The sequence below is a fragment of the Eptesicus fuscus genome, chromosome 23, assembly GCF_027574615.1.
Source record: "Eptesicus fuscus isolate TK198812 chromosome 23, DD_ASM_mEF_20220401, whole genome shotgun sequence".
NCBI classification, from domain to species: Eukaryota; Metazoa; Chordata; class Mammalia; order Chiroptera; family Vespertilionidae; genus Eptesicus; species Eptesicus fuscus.
Window position 1 is genome coordinate 9,621,044 of NC_072495.1, and position 19,836 is coordinate 9,640,879.

At 54.8% G+C, this 19,836-nt stretch overlaps 1 protein-coding gene across 2 annotated transcripts in view; it reads right to left on the reverse strand.

Annotated features, from left to right (window-relative positions):
* The window catches only part of SH2B3 (SH2B adaptor protein 3), a 37,891-nt gene that overhangs the window by 10,999 nt on the left and 7,056 nt on the right, over positions 1 to 19,836 (reverse strand). For both annotated transcript variants that reach the window (XR_008555312.1, XM_008142724.3), the window contains exon 2: positions 15,018 to 15,755. Coding sequence is in view for 1 of the 2 variants with exons in the window: in XM_008142724.3 (XP_008140946.2) it covers positions 15,018 to 15,728 (711 nt within the window). In the remaining variant the exon portion in view is untranslated. The remainder of the gene's footprint in view (positions 1 to 15,017; positions 15,756 to 19,836) is intronic.

A 19,836-nucleotide genomic window follows, 5' to 3' on the forward strand; every position in this document is an offset into this window, starting at 1 on the left:
TCCTCTGGGGGTGGGGACAGGACAGCAGCCTGTTCCCAGCAGGGGCCCAGCACCGGATGAGGGCCAGAAAGGAGCCTATCAGGGGCTGGTGTCCACAGGAGGTCCTCAGAGAGGGTTTGTCAGGTGGATGGGGAGTAGCTGGGTGGCTGCTGGGGCCTCAGCCCTCGGGTGTCTGGGGAGCAGAGGCAGACGTGGGTGTGGTGATCTCTCACCCCTTGTTCTCAGGAGCCTTTGGGGCAAACTGAAGGGAGGGAGCCAGACTGAAGGAATGTTGGAACCACAGGCCACAGGTCACTTCCCTGCCCCAGTGAGGGCAGCCCCCTCCTTCAGTGCCCGCCTCGGCCAGGTTTCCTGTGTGACCCCGGAGCAAATCACTTCCCTCCTCTGTGCTGCTGTTTCCTGGCCGGTAGAACGGAGGGGATACAGAATGCAACCTCCAGGGGAGCGACACTGCCTCCTGCTGGTCTGTTTCTGGCACTCGCAGGCGCCCAGGCTCCCCCAGTCCCTCCGGGCCACATCTCCCCCTGGGGCCCCTGTCTCCACTGAGGGACAGGAGAGGGGTGAGAGAAGCGTCCAGAAAAGCAGGTCAGCTTCTCCCCTTTCTCAGCAAATGAGAGCCCCCGCAAGTGCCAGAAACAGACCTCCCCAGAGCCAAGGAGAAGGGGTACAGATCCCCAAATATAACCACCGTGCAGAGACAGGGCGCCATCATCTCACCTCCCTCCCCTGGGCAGGTAGTACCCCAAGTCACACCCTGAGGGACCGAGTGTTGGACCCTCTGGGGCCCCAAAGAGGCTGCGTGGTGGTCATTTGCCAGGGACGCTGGGGCAGTCGGGTGGGGGCTCATCTAAAGCCCCGCCTACAGGGAGTGTCCCCTCAGGCCCAGACAGACTCACAGTGACACAGTCACAAAGCCCCTTCTCAGACATGGAGACCCCCACACAGAATCAGTGACGGGGACACAAAGCCCTCTCAGATGCTGGAGCAACCTCCCCCACAGAGACACACACACACAGACAGCCCCCCAACACCACACAGCCAGGCTGGGATCCCACCGCCTCGCCCCCTCCTGAGATGCGTGCGGTGGCACCCGAGCGGATGAGCCAGCTGTGGGGACCAGCCGGACTTCCGGTCTGGGCCTGCCCACAGGGGCCACACCCAAGGTGGGGGTGACTAGCTTACGAGGGACCGTGACTGAACTGGGGAACCGAGGAACTGATCCCCCATCGACCGTCGCCGGCGCATCTCATCCCCCTCAGCGTGGCAGAAGTCCAGGCCGAATCCTGGCGACACGGGTGGGCGTCCTAGGACAGGACAGGGCCCGCAGGGCAGGGCTGGAGGGAGCCGGTCCCCGCCCTTTCGAGCCCAGCCGCTTGGCCACACCTCTGCCTGCCTCCCCCACACCTGTGCTCCCGCTGTGCCCTCCACATAGGCCACCATTCCTGCCAGACCTGTGGCTCTCAGCTGTCGTTAGGACCTGGAGCGGAGCGGCCGTGAAGAGCGGGCTGTCCCGGGTGCTCAGCAAGCAGCCTCGATGGTCCGTGCTGCCCGCCGGGCCTGGCCGGCCTCAGGGCCACACACCCCACAAACAGGCCCTAGACGACTGGGAGTCCAGAGCCGGGTCAGGGGCACAGCCAGACCCCACCCCACTGCCCGCTGCCAACCAGCTGTCACAGCCCACACCCAGAGTGACCACATCCTGCTCCCATCATCCCTGCCCGGAGTCCTCCCCAGCCCCGTCCCCATGTGGCCAGAGCCCCAGAGCCAGTGCGTTGTCCCCCGTCCACACCCTCACCCAGGCTATGCCTTCCTCTCCTACTGCCACTGTGCCTCTCAGCCGCAGGGACACTGCAGCCACGAGGGCTGGGCTGAGGGCCGCCCTTCAGACAGAAGGGGAAGTCTGACTCCGAGGGGTCATGCCACGTGCCCAGGCCCCTGAGCAGGGAGGGGGACACCCAGCATCAAACCTGCTCTCCCTGGGCTCTGTGGGTCCCACACCCAGGAAAGCAGATGGACCCTCAGGAGTCTGTGGGGATCGCGGTGGGTGTCATAGGCCCAGGGATCCCAGAGCTGGGAGGTGGGACCTGAACGGGTACCCAGCTCCTAGCCGGGCTACAGAGCCAGACCAGACTGCAGCCTGGCTGGGCCCCAGGCTGCTCCTCGCCTGTTGAGGATGGAAAACGTTGTGGTTAAAAAACAACAAATAACCCCTGTCACTGGCCTCGGTGGTGGTGGGGGGGTGCTGGAGGGGAGTGGGGCTCGTCACCACCAAGATCCCCTAAAGCCCTGGATGGTGGCCAACGCCTGCCTTCGAAGAATGATGATTCAGAAGAAGAGGTGACAGTGAGGGCCTCGGCCTGAGGGGCTGCGGGACGGACGCCAGAGCCTCGGGCTGAGCTGACAAGCGAGGAGGGCGAGAGCCAGGGGCCCAGAAGCTGACCAGGTCAGCGCTGCAGCCACCACACTGACATGGCACCTTGCCAAGGTCAGCCTGGCATGGCCTGCATTTACTGAGCACTTCCTATGTGACAGGTCTTGACACACAGCCTCTCATTGACATAAAAAAAAAAACAAAAAAACACACACAAAAAAAAACACAGGAAATCACACTGGCCCCAAAGAATAAAAACCAGCTGGATTAAATAATTGAAAGTGAAAAATAAAACCTAAGTAATTATCAGATCCCAGGCCTTTCTAAGCAGAAAAAGCAAAGAAGGAAACCACATAGGAAAAGATCACTGTATTTAACTGTCCAGGCTTCAGAGCCTCCATAAGCCAAGAAACTCAGGATCAAAACTGAAAAGTCAGAGGGCAAACTAGGGAGATCTGCTGCCTGGCAGAGCTAATGTCAGGGAAGAACTCTTGCCCATCAACAAGGCAGCAGAGTGAATGGCCTCCAAACCACACAAAAATGCATACAACCAAGAAACAGGAAAAACAGTCCAAATCTGTAGGGACAGCAAGTGGATTAGTGGTTGCCAGGGGCTGGGGTGGGACAGGAAGTGGGAATGACGCTAACAGGTAAGGGTTTCTCTGGGGGATGGAAATGTGCCCTCAGCGAACGTATTAAAAACCCATGAGCTGCACTTGGCCATGGTAGGTTTTATGTTATGTGAGTTACACCTCATATCTCATTCCACTCGTAATCAGAAAGGACAAGATAACCACTTTTCACCTGGAAGTTGGCCAAGGTTTTCACCAGGACACCCAGTGCTGGCCTCCTGGCGATGAGAAGACGCGCGGGTATAAGCGTTCTGGAAAGCTGTGTGAAGAGCTGTGGCGAGCACTGGAGACGGCAGCAAGCACGTGGAGAGATGCTCCACATCGTGAGCCACCAGCGCGACAACAGCTGGGACGGCGGGAAGGAAAAGACGGACAATGACCCGCGTTGGTGAGAAGGTGCAGACCTGGGAGCCCTCACTCAATGCGGGCGGGAGGGCTAAACGGTTCGGCGCTTTGAAAACCAGTTTGGTTCGTTCTTCAGAGTTCGCATTCAACCCGGCAACTCCACTCTGGAGATACACCCCGCAGAGAAACAAAGCACGTGTCCACAGAAACGTCCACAGGCCTCGTCTCACGGCGCAGCACAGATGTTGCCTTTTCTTACGCACCGAAAGCAAGGAGACGCTCCTCCAGCAAAAAGCCTGTGGCAGCAGGTGAGTGGATTAAAACTGTGAACACCTACACACTGGAACATACGCTGCTGAAAAAAGAGGGAACTCCTACCATTTGCAACAGCAATGGATGGACCTGGAGAGCATGATGCTAAGCGAAATAAGTCAGTCAGAGAAAGATAAATACCACATGATCTCACTCATTTGTGGACTCTAATGAACAACATAAACTGATGAACAAAAACAGATCCAGAGACAGAGAAGCATCGATCAGACGGTCAAACCTCAGAGGGGAGGTAGGGGAGGGTGGGGGTAAAGGGGGGAGATCAACCAAAGGACTTGTATGCCTGCATATAAGCCTAACCAATGGACACAGAGACCCGGGGGGAGGGAGGGCATGGGGGGGGGGGCGGGGAGAGCAATGGAGGGATAAGGACACATATGTAACACCTTAATCAATAAAGAGAGAAAAAAAAAGCAAAAAAAAATTCAAGGTTAAAAAAGAAGCGCGTGGTACCCCAAGCCCTGCCTGCGCACCATGTCCATGGCAACGCTGCTCGTAACAGCCAGGTGTCCGCCTAACACCTGTCAGGACAAACGGATAAATGGAATGTGAGCCTTGAGAACGTTCCAGAGAAAGCCGACACGGAAGATCACTCGTTGTCTGATTCCCTTCATGTGGAAAGAACAGACTCGGCAAATTGAGAGACAGAAAGGTTAGTGGGTGCCTGGGGCTGGGGGTGACGGCTAACGGGTAGGGTACATGGTTCTTTCTGAGATGATGAAAATGTTCTAAAATTAGACCACAGTGATAGTTGCACAACTCTGCAGACTAAAAACCGCTGCGCACTCTAAACCAGTGAAGTCTGCGGCATGTAAATAGTATCTCAGCGAAGCTTAGAGAGCGAGCGAGGATGCGAGCAACAGAGGCCTCCTGAGGCCTCCGACCAGCACCTCCCCTTCTGGGCACTCAGCCCAAGGAAACAATCAGAGATGGACCCACGATTTAAGTACAAGATGTTCATCACGGGTGATGTATTTGATCAAAAAAGTTAGAAATGATTGAAATAGGAGTCCAGATAATAACAGATAAGTATATCATGGCCTAACTGTATAAAATGAAATACTCTGCAACCAGCATTTTAAAAAAGACATTCTTTAAAAATATTTGCGAAAACAGAAAAATTATCAGAACATGTGAGAAAAAGCAGGAGATAAATGTCAGCCCCCCCAGGGCTGGGGTTTGCCCAGAAGTTCCCGCCAGCATCCCAGCCCCCACACGGCCGGGCAGAGGCCGAAGGCACTGCAGGGTGGGGGGCCGGTGAACGAAACAGGAGGGAAGACGACCAAGACGTCCCCCAGTGGAGACGCTGCTTCTCCGGGCAGCAGGGCTGTGGGTGGCGTTTCAGTTACTTTTCTGTAATTTCCTCCATGAGCTTTATTAATTGAAAAAACAAAACCAAACATATTAGGAACTCAAACTTGGAGGCCTGGGCAAGTTAGATTCCAAGACTACATGGAGATCGGAGATGAGACAAAGCAGGGCCCCTAGTTCCAGAAGGTTCCCCTCTTTGCCGCTGCTAGGACCGCCCCCCCCCCCGCCCCTCTCGTCGCGGGCAGATTCAGGTTCAGCCTGTGATGGGAGGATCCAGGCACCAGCCACAGTGAGGGGACCCAGAGTCCCCCGTGTACACCGTCACCACTGGTTCCGGAGGCTGAGGTCCACGCAGTGGCCTCCTCCACGGCTCTTAGGGACATAGGAAAAAGGGATGTGGGGCCCCAAAAAGGAAGCTGAGGCGGCCCCTCCTGCCCTGGGGGAGGAAGCTCCCCCCGCCCCCCCCCTCCGGTGAGGGCTGGCCGCTCAGAAGGCAGAGATCTCTTCTTTTGCGTTTTCGTTTCCTTTCCATTCACAAAGAGGTGGGTGGGGGATTTCCAGTGGCGCCCGCCCAGCGGGTGCCCAGGCCAGGCTGCTGTGAGGCCAGCCAGGTGGCTGCCCAGCCCGGGAGGGTGGCCAGGACCCAGCTCTGGTCTGGATGCTTCCTAAGGAGGGTGGGGACACAGGCCTCCCTGAGCCTGTTCTGGACTCAATCACCCAGCAACACCAGCAATGACATCCCACTTTCCAGATTGGGAAACTGAGACTCAGAGAGGCCAAGGTGTCAACCAAACCTCTCCCTGGCCGCCAGGTCACAGCCCAGACTCCACAGTGATGGTCTCGTCCCACACCCCGTCCCCAAACACACAAACACACACACACACACACAGAAGATCAGCCTCCAGGAAGCTGGCGGCAGCAGCAGGCCCATGAGCCAGAGGGACATGGCGCGGCCCCAGAAGCGCCGGGGTGATAGAGCGTGCTGCCCGCTGCCCTCCCCTGTGGAACCGGGCCCTTTCTAGTCTGTGGATTCACAGAATTTGAGCTGAAAGGAAGCTGCCGATACCATCTGTCCGCGGTTTCAGCGTGGTCAGGGGTTTCTTCTAAGCAGCAAAGCAGTTTTCTTACACGGAACCCCAATAAGGGGCAGGTGGGGTGGCTGTGTACGTGGTTGGGGGGGCCCCGGGAGTCCTGCCCACCAGCATCCCTTCCTCCCTCCCCCCAAGGAGGCCCAGATTAAGCTCCTTGGTCCGTATTTCACAACTTAGAGGGGGGCAGTGGCCCACGTGGGTCCAGAGCAGCCAGGGCAGAGCAAGGACGGGCCCTCATGGTCACCCTGGGGGCCTTCTGCCCCGGGGCCTCCCAGGAGAGGGGCGCTCGGGACCGCTGGCTCTAGGGCTCCTGTCTCCCCACTGGGGTCCCCCCCTGGTCTCTCTGGCACACAGGAGCCAGGACACTGCAGCTGGCACGTGGGTGGTCTCTCCGCTGCTTCGGAGCCTAAACACAGCCCCTGGCCTTGCCGGGCTCTGCCGCCCCCGTGCTGTGTGGCCTTGGACGAGTCTCTGCTTCTCTGTGCCTCAGCTTCCGATCCGTGAGATCCCGTCTCACAGGGCGTGGGGCGATCCCGTGGGCTGTCTAATGTGGTGCCTGTCGCGTCAAAAATAACAAGGACCGCAGCTGAGCGTGGCTGCGCCACGGTGCGCTGGGCACGGCACCCACGTGAGGACGCAGCCCGGCGGCGATCCTGATCCTTGGTGTGATGGGGGCGCGGAGAGTGAGGGCGCAGCCTCCCCACCCGGGGCAGAGCAGGAGCCGGGCCTGTGGGAGCCCAGGCAGCTGCCCCTCCCGCGGCGGCGGCTTCCTGCCCGCCCCCCTTCCTCTTCGCACTCCTGCCTCGAGGAAACCGCCAGGCCTCCGGCGGACGTCCCTTTCTTTCTGCTTCCTCTTTCCCACACTCGGGGACTGGGCTCCGGCCGGGCCCCGGGTCCACCCCTCGGCGACCGCTGCCTCGATCTCCTCACCTGTGAAGTAGGTGCGGTGGCAGTGCCTGCCTGAAGGCTCACAGGAGCACGAGACGAAGACTCAGTCGGCCCTCACCCTGCGGGGTGGCAGCCCATTCACCACCCAGGCACCTACGGCCCCCATGGCCCCCCACAGACTGCCTGCTCCTGGGCAGACCACAAGGGGCAGGGAGCTGAGGGGGTCCAGGGTCCCTCCTGTACAAGCCCAGTCCCCCAGACTATCTCCCTGGCTGAACCTTGTGTTCTGTGAAGGTAGGGCCAGGAGCCCCAGGCTGTTCCTCACTCTCTCAGTCAGCACTTAGTGTGTCTGCAGCCTCCCCCACACGACCACAACCCGAAGGCAGGCACTGTGGCCATTCCCATTTTACAGAGGCAAACGGAAGCCAGCAAGGTCAGGTCACTTGTCCAAAGGCACCCAGCTCAGGAAGGGCAGAGCGGGAAGGGCTCTGACCTCATTGCCTGGCCCACTCCTGCCCACTCCCAGGACCAGCCAATCCCAACCAGACCACGTCCTTGGGGAGGACTCAGGGCTGTGAGCTGAGTCCCCTGAGGTGCCCCCAACTCCTTCCTCTACTTCTCGGGGCTGGGCAGCGAAGACCGAGGGCAGGATGCACTGGGTGAGGAGGGAACTGGCCACCCTCTGGGCCTCTTGTCCTCAGATGTAACTCAGTGGCTCTGGACCAGATGGCACCGGGACCTTTCTTGGTCAGAACACAAAACAGATGCCCTTTCCTGATGGGGCCACTGGGTAGCCACCACCGCCAACAGTGACTCCTCTGAGACACGCTGGGCGCCAGGTAAGCCCAACTGCCTGGGTTCCAATCCCATCTGGAGAGCTGAGTGACCCTGGACAAGTCACCTACCCTCTCTGGGCACCAGCTGCCCCCTCTGTGGAGCAGGGTCATCGCAGAGGCGCCCTCGGGGCTGCGGTGAGGGCTAAATGGCGCAGGGTCAGTAAGGCGCCTGGTATGTAACAAGGGCCAAGTCATTGTTGGCTGGAGGTGTTTTTCAACAGGAGCTAGAACTCCAGCATCAGGCCCTGTACCGGTGAGAGAAACAGGCTCAGCCCCAGACCCAGCAGGGCTGGCAAGGCGTTGAGATCAACTGAGCCAACCTAGAGGCCTGGGCATATGGGGAAACTGAGGCCCCAAAGGCCATGGCCAGCCGGTTATGCTCCACTTGAAAATGAACCCCCAGGTCCCGGGGAGTCTCTGCCCAAGGCCAGCCCCCCTTGGCCAGTGGCTGCCTCTATCTTCTCTCCCCTGGCACCCCCCGCCTCCCTCTGCTGAGCGTGGGCAGCGGCCGGGCTCGGATCCACTCGCAGTGATGCTGGCCTCGCACGGCCAGACCCACCGATTCTGTAAGGGAAACCAAGAATCTGGGTTCTGATGTGATCTCTCTATTTTGTGTTCCTGAATATTGGCGACCAATCCAGCTTTCGTATTTTTCTTTCAGCTGCTGAGTGGGGGGCGCATCCCAGGCCTGGCCAGGGGCTGGCGCTCTGCACCCTCTGACTTAGGGGCTGGTTCAATAGTGCGGAGGGGGCTTGGTTGTGGGGAGCCCCTGGGACCAGGGGGATCAGAGGGGAGGAAGGTGCCACAGGAAGAGTGGACATGGTAACCGGAGGGTCTTCTGGGGCAGAATCATGCCATAGTCTCCATGGCCAGCCTGACGCCAGAAGCCCCGGGCAGCCCCAGGAGGTGTCTCAGCTCCTCTGGGCCAACATCCTCCAAGGGTTCACTGCTCTTAGTGTAAAACCGAAAATCCCCACCATGCCCCACAAAACCCCGCCCCATCACTTTCCAACCTCATCCCTCCAGCTCCCTCCACTCCAGCCCTTGGCTGCCTGGTTTCCTGGCCCATGACCAACCCCAGGGCCTTTGTACTTGCCCTTTCCTCAGCCTGGGACTCTTACCCAGATCTGTCAAGACCGGCATTTGTTTCATCTCAAAGGTCACCCCCTGCCAGGGGCCTTCCATGACCACCTCCTAGTGGAAGGGATCCCTGGGCTCCCCGAGGGCCAGTGCCCGGTGGAGGGAGGGCTGCCCCACCTCCCATCCATCTGCAGGGCCGCCACTGAAGCCAGACAACACAGGGACTTCTCTCGCCCTCTTTGCACCTAGGGAAATAGCCACAGATGTCTCCTCCAACCTCCTGCAGGCTGTGGCCTCCCCTCACACACCCAGTAACAGGCGCTCCCTCCCACCCAGCCCTCAGAATGGCCCTACTTAACAGAGGAGTAAACTGAGGCTCTGAGTGGGGAAGTGACAAGGCCCAGGGTCACACAGCTGGTCAGAGGTGGAGCTGGGACCCAACTCCCATGAGCTGTCAGAAGCCTCTGGGCCTTATCTGCAGAGCGGGTAGGGGGGAGAGGGGGCGCGGTAGGGAAGACGGGGAGGCGGCACCAGGACTGCTCCCTTTGTGCCTGGGGCAGCCTGGGACCTAGCTACTCTCCCCGGGGTCCAGCTTCTCCACCACCACTGCTGAGCCTCAGATTGGGGCCCCACCTCAGGGCTCCCCCAAACAGGAGCCTTGACAGGGACCCAAACCAGCACTGGAGATAAATCTGTGTTCTCAGCCCCAGAGTCAACACCATGACAACCATAACAACAACACGAAGGGCGGGTAACACTGAGTTTCCCTGTGCCAGGCGCTCAGCAGACGCGCTTCCCAGTTAAACACGTGAGCCCCACGATGCGGGAACGATGAATAGGCCGCTTGTACAGAGGAGGAAACTGAGGCTCAGGAAGGTGACGTCACTTGCCTAAGGCCTCCGAGCTGGGAAAGAGCTGATTCATTTTCCCACCCCGGCCCTTTGGACTCCAGACACCTGGTTTTCCACAAGGTTTATTTTAAGCGGCAGTTTTTTAAAGTGAAGTTTTCTAGGGAAGCCCGGGCTATCGTGCAGATAAGATGTGTTTGGCCATTATTTGCCCTTGGTGGTGTCACAGCCTCGAGACTTTAAAAGTGATGAGAAAACAGGTTTTTTTATCTGCACTTGAGTTTTTCGACAGCTTCAGGCTATGTTTGGAATAAAATGCTTACTCCTCATGGTTGCCTCTGCCCTCACACACGCCCCCATGCACCATCTTCCCTCTCTGCTCCCCCAAACTGGCCTTGTCTGTTATTCTTTCTTCAAAACATATGAAATACTTTCCCATGTCAGGGCTCTGCCCATGCTGTTCTCTCTGCTGGAACACCCAGAGGTTCTTAACTCAGGATTACCGTCTCAGTCCAAAGTCACTTTCTCAAGACTCACTGTGAAACTTTGCTGTTTAGACTGTGGTGCTGGCATGAGGACAGACACGCTGGCGGATGGAACAGAAGAGTCCACAGAGGGACACTGGGCTTGGGGTGAAAGCAGCACTTCAGCAAACAGCGCTGGACCGGGCAGAGTTGTACCCCCACCTCCCACCTAACACAGAGCTAATTTGGGATGGATCGTGGTTCAAAATGGGGAGGCCCACACCATAAGCTTCTAGAAGACAAGACAAGAAAGAGTTTCATGACCTGAGTAGGCAAAGGTTTCTTAAAGAGGACACAAAGTCGTAGCTGGTTTGGCTCCGTGGATAGAGCATCGGCCTGTGGACTGAAGGGTCCCAGGTTCGATTCTGGTCAAGGGCACATGCCCAGGTTGCGGGCTCAATCCCCATTAGGGGGTGTGCAGGAGGCAGCCAATCAATAATTCCCTCTTGTTATTGATGTTTCTTTCTTTCTCTCTCTCTTTCTCCCCTCCTCCCCCTTCCTCTCTGAAGTCAATAAAAATATTTTTAAAAATAAAATATAAATAGGACATAAAAATCATTAACCATAAAGGAAAGAAATTGATAAACTGCACTACATTAAAATTAAGAACTTATATTCATGAGACAGTTTCATTAAAGGAGTAAAAGGCAATCACTCATACAACTTAACAAAAGGAAGATAAACAACCCAATCAAAAAATGGGCAGTGGACCTAAATAGATACTTTTCGAAAGAGGACATAAGGAAGGCCAAGAGACATATGAAAACATGCTCAAAGTCACTAATCATCCGAAAGATGCAAATCAAAACAACGAGGTACCATCTCACACCTGTCAGAATGGCAATCCTCAACAAATCAACAAACGACAAGTGCTGGGGAGGATGCGGAGAAAAAGGAACCCTCGTGCACTGCTGGTGGGAATGCAGACTGGTGCAGCCACTGTGGAGAACTGTATGGAGTTTCCTCAAAAACCTAAAAATGGAACTCCCATTTGACCCAGTAATCCCACTTCTAGGAATATGTCCCAAGAAACTAGAAACACCAATCAGAAAGGATATATGCACCCCTATGTTCATAGCAGCACAATTTTACAATAGCTAAGATTTGGAAACAGCCTAAGTGCCCATCAGCAGATGACTGGATTAAAAAGCTGTGGTACATCTACACAATGGAATACTACGCTGCTGTAAAAAAAGAAAGAACTCTTACCATTTGCAACAGCATGGATGGAACTGGAGAGCATTATGCTGAGCGAAAAAAGCCAGAGAAAGGTAAATATCACATGACCTCATTCATTTGTGGAATGTAATGAACAATAAAAACTGATGAACAAAAACAGATCCAGAGACAGAGAAGCATCGATCAGACGGTCAAACCTCAGAGGGAAGGCAGGGGAGGGTGGGGGTAAGGGAGGAATATCAACCAAAGGACTTGTATGCCTGCATATAAGCCTAACCAATGGACACAGACACCAGGGGGGTGAGGGCCTGAGCGGGGGCGGGGGGCAATGGGAGAATAAGGACACACATGTAATTCCTTAACCAATAAAGAGAGAAAGAAAAAAAAAGGCAACCAAGCCACACAGGGGAGATGATATTTACAACACAAAGGAAGTGTACCCAGAAGATACAAAAACTCTTACAAATCAATAAGAGAGACAACTCAATCAAAACGTGCCTCACGAGTCCAATCCAATGTCCACTGACCATGAAAAGGTGCTTAACCTCTGAGTCATCAGGCAAAGGCAAATGAAGGCCGCAGTGAGACGCCAGTGCACACCCACTGGAAGGGCTGAGATGAAACTCACAGTTTAGAATTTTCTTACCAAGTTAAACCCACACTTACCGTGTGACCTGGCAAGCCCCTCTAGGACTCCACCGGAGAAATGGAAATATTTGTCCACACAAAGAGCTCCCTGAGCTTTTATAACAGCATTATACATTAAAGTCCCAAAGTGGAAACGGCCCAAATATCCCTCAGTGGGTGAATGGGTAACTAATTGGGGTGCACACACAACGAAATGCCACTCCGCGGTGAAAGGAAACAACCCGTGGAGAACAGGGACAATCTCTAAAACATGATGCTGAGCAAAAGCAGCCAGACGTGAAAGGCAGCATGCCGTGTGACTCCACTCACAGAAGTTCAAGAACAGAGAAATGTAGTCCATGGGGCAGGAGTCCGTGTGGGTCACTGACTGAGGGAGACACACTCACACACTAAGAGTTTAAGGTGCACATCCCACACTTGGGATTCTTTGTCCACACCCCGTCCCAACCACCAAATTAGGGCCCCTCTGTTATCCTCACAGCGGCCCCACTGTGCCTCTAGGACACTGTATCTATATATATAAAAAGCTAATATGCTAAGTGTCTGACCATCCAACCGGTCACTATGACATGCAATGACCATCAGGAGGCAGACGCTCAACGCAGGAGCTGCCGTGACGCACACAGAGAAACAGCTCCACAGACCTGGCGCCTACAAAGCAACACTCAGCTTCCCCCAAGGGGACACAGGCCCCACCACCACCCCAATGCGACACCCCAACAAATCACAGCCAATGCTGCCGAGACCCCATGACGCAAAATGCAGCCCACCGCCCAGCCTGGAAATGGTAGCTGTGGGTGCCAGGTAATGATGTCACGTAGCAACACCCGGCTTCCTCTCCCTAGCGACTAGCCTCCTTACAGTTTCTTCAGCCCAGGAACACGACTTGCTTTATAGCCAGGTGCAAACACTTTACACTGTAACCAAATGTCTGTGAAGCGTTTTCCTGTGCCTCATCTCATTTGATCCTCACAGAAGTCCTGGAGTAGGTAGATAGGACACTCGGTGGAATCCTATTTTCTTTTCATTAGCCAGAAAATGGAGATTTAGAAAGCTTAGAAACTTGACCCGACTGAAAATAAGTAAGAAATGGTGGACCTTGAAAATGACTTCAGGTTTTCTCACTGCACAGAATATAGTCAAACACTGCTACAGTTAAATATTTTACCCTTTGTTCTCCCTGCGTGACCTACAATAATAATCTGCATCGTGTTGGTATTTACTGCTGTGTTGCTGACAATTACCAGAGAGAGAAGGTGGGGTGCTTCACTGGGCTGGAAAAAGTTTAGCTACATCAGAAAGCAGGTCTAATTAAGCAAGTTTATTCTATATATAGAAAAGGCTAAGTTGACTCGTGCATGCACGATACATATAAAGCTCTCGCTGGCACCAATTGTACGCATGTGTTTCCATCTGTCCTTGTTGATCATGAATTTGGTTGACTCTTCTATTATAGAGAAAAGGTGAATAGCGATATTAAAATATTTCTTGGGGCCTCTAGTGTATTTATAATCCATGCTCTCTGGTAGTTTATTCCTTCAATAGCCCCCACCACCCACCAGTTCCCCCTGTACCTAGCATGTGCCTGGTACACAGCAGGTGCTCTGGTGAACAAATGAGTAACTGTCAGTCTCCTGACCTAGACTGGGACCCTGAAGGCGAGGATCAGGTCTGCTTTGCTCCCTCAGCAATTTCCTAGCACCAAACAGGACCACAGAGAGAAAGGAATTAGTGAAAGCCGTGAGATCCCAGCAACTCGACACACCCGAGAAGAGACAGCACGGGAGTGGGAACATGGACCCTGCGGCCGTACTGCACAGGTGGGATTCAGTTGGTTACAAAGGGGAAAGGCACAACTGTTAAAACCTGAAGGAAAACAAGACATCCGCAAAGTATGGGGGTGCAAAGGAATTCCATGATGGTTTCGAACCCCTAGAAAACCTATTTTTTCACAGTCAGTTTGTGTCAGGGCCTTTTATAAAAAATATATTTTTATTGATTTCAGAGAAGAAGGAAGAGGAGAGTAACATCAATGATGAGAGAGAATCCCTGATGGGCTGCCTCCTACGCGCCCACACGGGATGGATCCACAACCCAGGCGTGTGCCCTGACTGGAAACTGAACTGTGACCTCCAGGTTCATAGGTCCATGCTCAACCGGGAGCCACCCGCTGTGACAGGGTCTTCAAGGCCAGGTGCCACCCATATGGTGTCCCTGGACGTTCTACAAACCCCTCCCTGGTGCCCCCAAAACCCTCAAAGTCATAAAAAAACAAGAGAAGCCTGAGAAACTGTCACAGCCAGGAGGCGCCCAAGGAGACCTGACGGCGGAATCCAATACAATCGCACAGTATGCTGGAGCGGAAACGGCACACTCGGGGGAAAATAGCAAACTCCAAAGAAACCTCAAAGCTTCGTTAACAGTAATGACCAATGTGGGTTCCTTATGGGAGAAGAAACCATCTTTTCTGTCAAAGAAGGGAGTTTAGGCGGCCGCCATTTTGGCCGTGTGACGTGCAGCTCACCTGGGGGCCGCCATTTTGAAACTGCAAATGTGAACCCCTACCTTTAAATTAGCCCATCGCGCAAGACTTCGAGCCTCCGCTCTTCCGTCGGGAAGGAGGGACAGGTCCCCTGTGTGTGTGTGTGTGGGGGGGGGGGGGTGCCGCCAGCTCCGGGTGCTTGCTGCCAGGCTCTGTGGGCAGCACCCTTCTGCCCAAGTCAAGGTGTTTGCCCTGCTGCCTGGCTCCCGGGTATGCAGGTTTGGGGGCTCGCCCTATTCCTAAAGAGTCGCTATGGCGAAGGCACACCAAATGACTCTCAAAGGAAAGGTGTCCGGTACTTCCCTCGCACTTGGCGGCCACCCGCAGGAAACCAGGCCCCGCCCTCCTGTCGCCTCCAGGCCGCTGAGCGGACGCGCGTGCGCAGTGCTTACCTTGGGCGGGTCGAAGAGCTCCAGCCCGCGGTCCGCGCCGCCAGGGCCTCGGGCGCGCAGGGCCAGCCGCCCGCGCTGCCAGCGCGCCCCGCTGTCCATGGAGGCCTCGTCGGCCAGGCTGTAGCGCAGCACGGCCTCCTTGAGGACCTCAAGCGGCGGCTCCCGGGCCAGGCTCCAGGGCAGGAGCTTCCGGGCCAGGCTGGGCTTGGCCCGGGTCTCCCCTGCGGCCCCAGCCGCAGGCAGCTCCCCAGCCGAGCGGCGGCGGATGATGTGGCGGAGACTATGGCGCAGGTGCTGGAGGGCGCAGGGCACCGGCGGCCGCGGCGGGGCCAGTTCCTCTGAGCTGCGGGCCTTGGGCAGGGCAGGGGCGGCGGGGCCTGGGTCGGGCTCGGCTGGAGGCGCCTCGGCCTTGGCCGGGGGCCCGCGGCCCGCCTCCCGGTAGTCACGAGCCGGTGGCCCCGGCGCCCGGCCCTGGCGCACCTCGCGGCAGAAGTAGAGCTGGAAGAGGTCGGTGAACTGCAGCGACACGAGCTCGGCGCGCAGCGGCGCGTGCTGCGGGTGCTCTCGGACGAAGAGCCAGTACTGCCGGGCCAGCTCCCGGGCCGTGGCCACGGCGTGCAGCTCGCAGAACTCGCTCCAGCCCCGCGGGGCCGCGGGTGCGGACGAGGAGGCGGAGGGCGCGGAGGAGGGCTGCAGGGTGGGCCCGTTCATGGCGGTGACGGAGGTGGAGTGGCCAGGCTGAAAGACACAGGGGGATAGGCAACAAGGAGTGAGCAGACAGGTGAGAATCGACCACTTAAACCCACCACCAGCGGCTGGTCATCCACCAGGAACGACGTCAAAACTCGCGCCCCCGCACGGGATCAAACTGTGACTTCCTGTTCACAGGTCCACACTCAGCCACTGAGCCACGCTGGCCCGGAGTCCCACAATGTTAACTCCCACGGCTGGAAGTCTTTTTAAAAGAGAGGGCTTATTAGGCCAGACGGCTAGGTAGGAAAGACCAATGTCCTGAGCCCCGAGTTTTGCAAGTTTTTATACATCAAGTGTGTGGGTGGGGGTGAGGGGTTAAGTCGCTCTGAAAGGATTTACATTAGCTATAGCCAGAGGGGAGGGGGAAATGATGCAGACACCCCCACCCGCCCCCACGGGGAAGGAGGTTTGCTCCTGCGGGTAGCAGATTAGAAACGTCACGTGTAAATTAGAGGCGGAGGCTCCTGGCGTTCAATAATCACGGAAATAGCCACTTGAAAATTAGTCCTAAATTTCAACAGTTACACAGGAATGAATGCGAGCAGTCTTTCCTCGGAGCTGGCCCACAGCTGTAACTGCTCTGTCTCACTCTCAGATTGTTGTAATTTTAATTTAGAACATCCCAGATTTCTTTTATTGTCACAACCTATACGCCCATCAGTCAGAGAGTGAGTGACCCCGGCAGGCTGGAATATTCTGCAGCAGTGGGAAAGGATGTGGAAGATCCACACCACCACCTAGGAGACATCTCCAAGGTACACCATGAAGCAAGCAAAGCAAACCACAGAACAATACAAACTGCGATCCTGTTTACACACACACAAAACCGAACTGCCCATTTCTGTGTGTGTGTGAGTGGTGGGCAAGAAAAGTGCGGCTGGAGCAAACCCATCCAGAAAGTGGTGACCTCTGGGAGGAACAAGAATTGGGGAGCAGGGGGGACGTGCCGAAGGAAGACCTACTACTTGTCTCTAGGAATGTGGTTAAGAACACAGACTGTTCGATAGATACCCTGTGTGCCGTTGTTTCTGAGTTGCCTAGCAAGAATTTTCCTGCCATGTTCTTCTGGCACTTCCTAACTATCTGTAAATCGCCCCTTCTCACTTATGAGATACAATACCCACCTCCCTTTTCCTTTGTCAAAAAATGTCTTATATATCCAATGTTGCCTCACTGGGTCTTAGGAATTTCATGCTTAAGTGAATTCCCCAGGAGCATGAATTCAACCTTTGATTTTCTCCTGTTTAAAAAAAAAAAAAAAAGGAGAGAGAACACAGAGCCTGGGTTCAAATCCCAGCACCACCACTTACTAGTTGTGTGACCTTGGGTGAGTTCTTTGATTTCTCTCTGCCTTAGTTTCCTCACCTGTAAAATGGGGACCATGATTATACCTATCTCATAGGAGTGTATGAGGATTGAGTTAATTAATGTAAAGGCCTCAGAAACAAAGAAAAGCTTAATAAGGGTTGGCTGCTTTTATTGTTATTTAAATGTTAGTGTATTATTGTCAATAAAAACAAATATTAAAAAATGAATAAAAAGGAATAAATTGACTAGGCTCACAAGAGGTGCAAAAATATTTCCTGCTCTGGTGGAGGAATGTCAGGACAGTCAAACCTTGCCCACCCATCCCAGCTGGGGCTCCCTTCCATTCCACCTCTTATGTCCTTCCCCAGGCACCTCGCCACCAAAGGGCAGAAGCCCCCCAACCCTCTGCTGTCCGAGGTGCTGAACCCTGGAGCTCTCTAGTTACCATCAGGACTGGCTTTCCAACTAAACTAGGCTGGGCTCAGGCCCCCATTGGGGACACATAATCATGGCTGCTCGTTCACCTCCCCAAAAATGTATTATTGAGGGCCTACTATGTGCCAGGCACTGTGGTAGGCCTTGGAGATACAACAGTAAACCAGACAGAAATGCCTGTTTTCCTGGGGCTACTTTACACACCCGTGCTCACATACATACACACATATGTACTGGTTGTGTGGCCTCGACTCCTGACTCAAGTCTGTCACACTGGGAGCAGTATGGTATCGACCACATAAGGTGGTTTTAAAGAGTCCCTGAAATGGGACTCAAATGTCAAATGGAGATTGGAACCCCCAAAATGGATTCTTTCACCCACCACCTCCAGGCCCCGGTGGTGACCCTGGAGCTGATCAACAGGACACCCCAGCCGGGAGGGTGCTGTGCACACAGTTGACATTTTTGCACATCACAGTGTCCTGGGCATCTTTGCACACAGTAGGTAATCAGTAAAAGCAGCCAGGCAGAGAGTGGGGAAAGGAGCCACATGTGCCCTTGATCACCACATTGCCAAGAATACAAGCCCTGTGGCCAAGGGGGAGGGTTTTACCTGCACGTGTGGGTGACGTGGACCCTGGTGTACCCCACATCCATACCTTGACACATGTGAGGCAGGTACTGTCTTCACAGTTTGGGGCAACCAGAGAGCTCTCAGGTGCCAGACCCAAGCTCCTGCCCCACCTACGGGACCCTGTGGGATCTTCCCCACTTGCCCCAGCTGCCTCTGGGTGACCATTCATGCCCCCTCTGCCCTGCCTGCTCTCAGTCTGCCTTCAATCTCACACAAGAGAAGCCTTCCCTGAGCCCACCCCCCAGTCACATCCTGACCTTGTTCGGCACATACCCAACAGTGAAGATTATTTAATTAGCTCACCAAACTGAGCTCAATGAGGCCAGGAGCTCCCCGTTCTATGCCCAGTTCCTAGCATATGGCAGGAGCTCAATAAATGCCTGTTGAATGAATACAAAAGTTCAGCTGAATTGGCAACCTCTGGCTCTTCTGGTAGACACATGGCAGCCAGCACCTACCAATGGCCCAATCCTCCCGTGAACCCTGGGCCTGTCTGCCTGTCCCTTTGCCTGGAACACCTGTCCCTGTCCACCCCGGGCCAAACCCTGCAGTTGTGTCCATTCCAAGCTGTGTCCCTGCTCAGGCGATGGCAGGCCACGGCCCCCATTCCAATTTCTCCATAAGAGTGACGTGTACTGAGCCCTTGCTATACCTCACACATTTTTCTAACTACCCTTGCAAAACATTAATTCTCCCAAGCTTCATGACAATATAACTGCTCCCATTTTATAGATGGGGAAACTTAACACACAGAGGTCCCACACATAAGGATGAAACCCCTGCACCAAAATGCCCTGTGGGTGCCCAAATGCACACCATGAAGACTTGCTTCCTAGTGAATGTTATTGAAGGAATGAGTAAAGGTCTCATTCAGTTCCCCTGTCCAGGTCTCCAACCCACCAGGTGGTCAGAAAAATAGCCACAGGGTGAAAATAGAAAAACAAAAATAAGAAAGGGTACTAGCCTGGCCGGAATGGCTCAGTGGTTGAGCGTCAACCTATGAACCAGGAGGTCACAGGTTCCATTCCCAGTCAGGGCACATGCCAGGGTTGCGGGCTCGATCCCCAGTAGGGAGCGTGCAGGAGACAGCCAATCAATGATTCTCTCTCATCAGTGATGTTTCTCTCTCTCCTTCTCCCTTCCTCTCTGAAATATACACTGAGTGGCCAGATTATTATGATCTCTGAACGCATAATAATCTGGCCACTCAGTGTGTGTGTGAGTGTGTATATATATATGTGTATGTGTATATGTATATCTATATCTATATCTATCTATCTATATATATAAATATATATTAGAGGCCCGGTGCATGAATTCGTGCATGGGTGGAGTCCAGCCAGCCTGGCCAGGTGGAGGGGACATGGGCGGTTGGCCGGCCTGCCTGCTAGTCGAACTCCTGGTCGAGGGGACAATTTGCATATTAGCCTTTTATTATATAGGTTATACACTGAGTGGCCAGATTATTATGCGTTCAGAGATCATAATAATCTGGCTACTCAGTGTACACATGTATACACACACACACACACACACACACACACACACACAGTGGCCCAGTGCACAAAATTCGTGTGTGTGTGTGGGGGGGGTTGTCCCTCAGCCCAGCCTGCACCTCTCCAATCTGGGACCCCTCGGGGGATGTCCAACTGCTTGTTTAGACCCGATACCTGTGGGATTGGGCTTAAC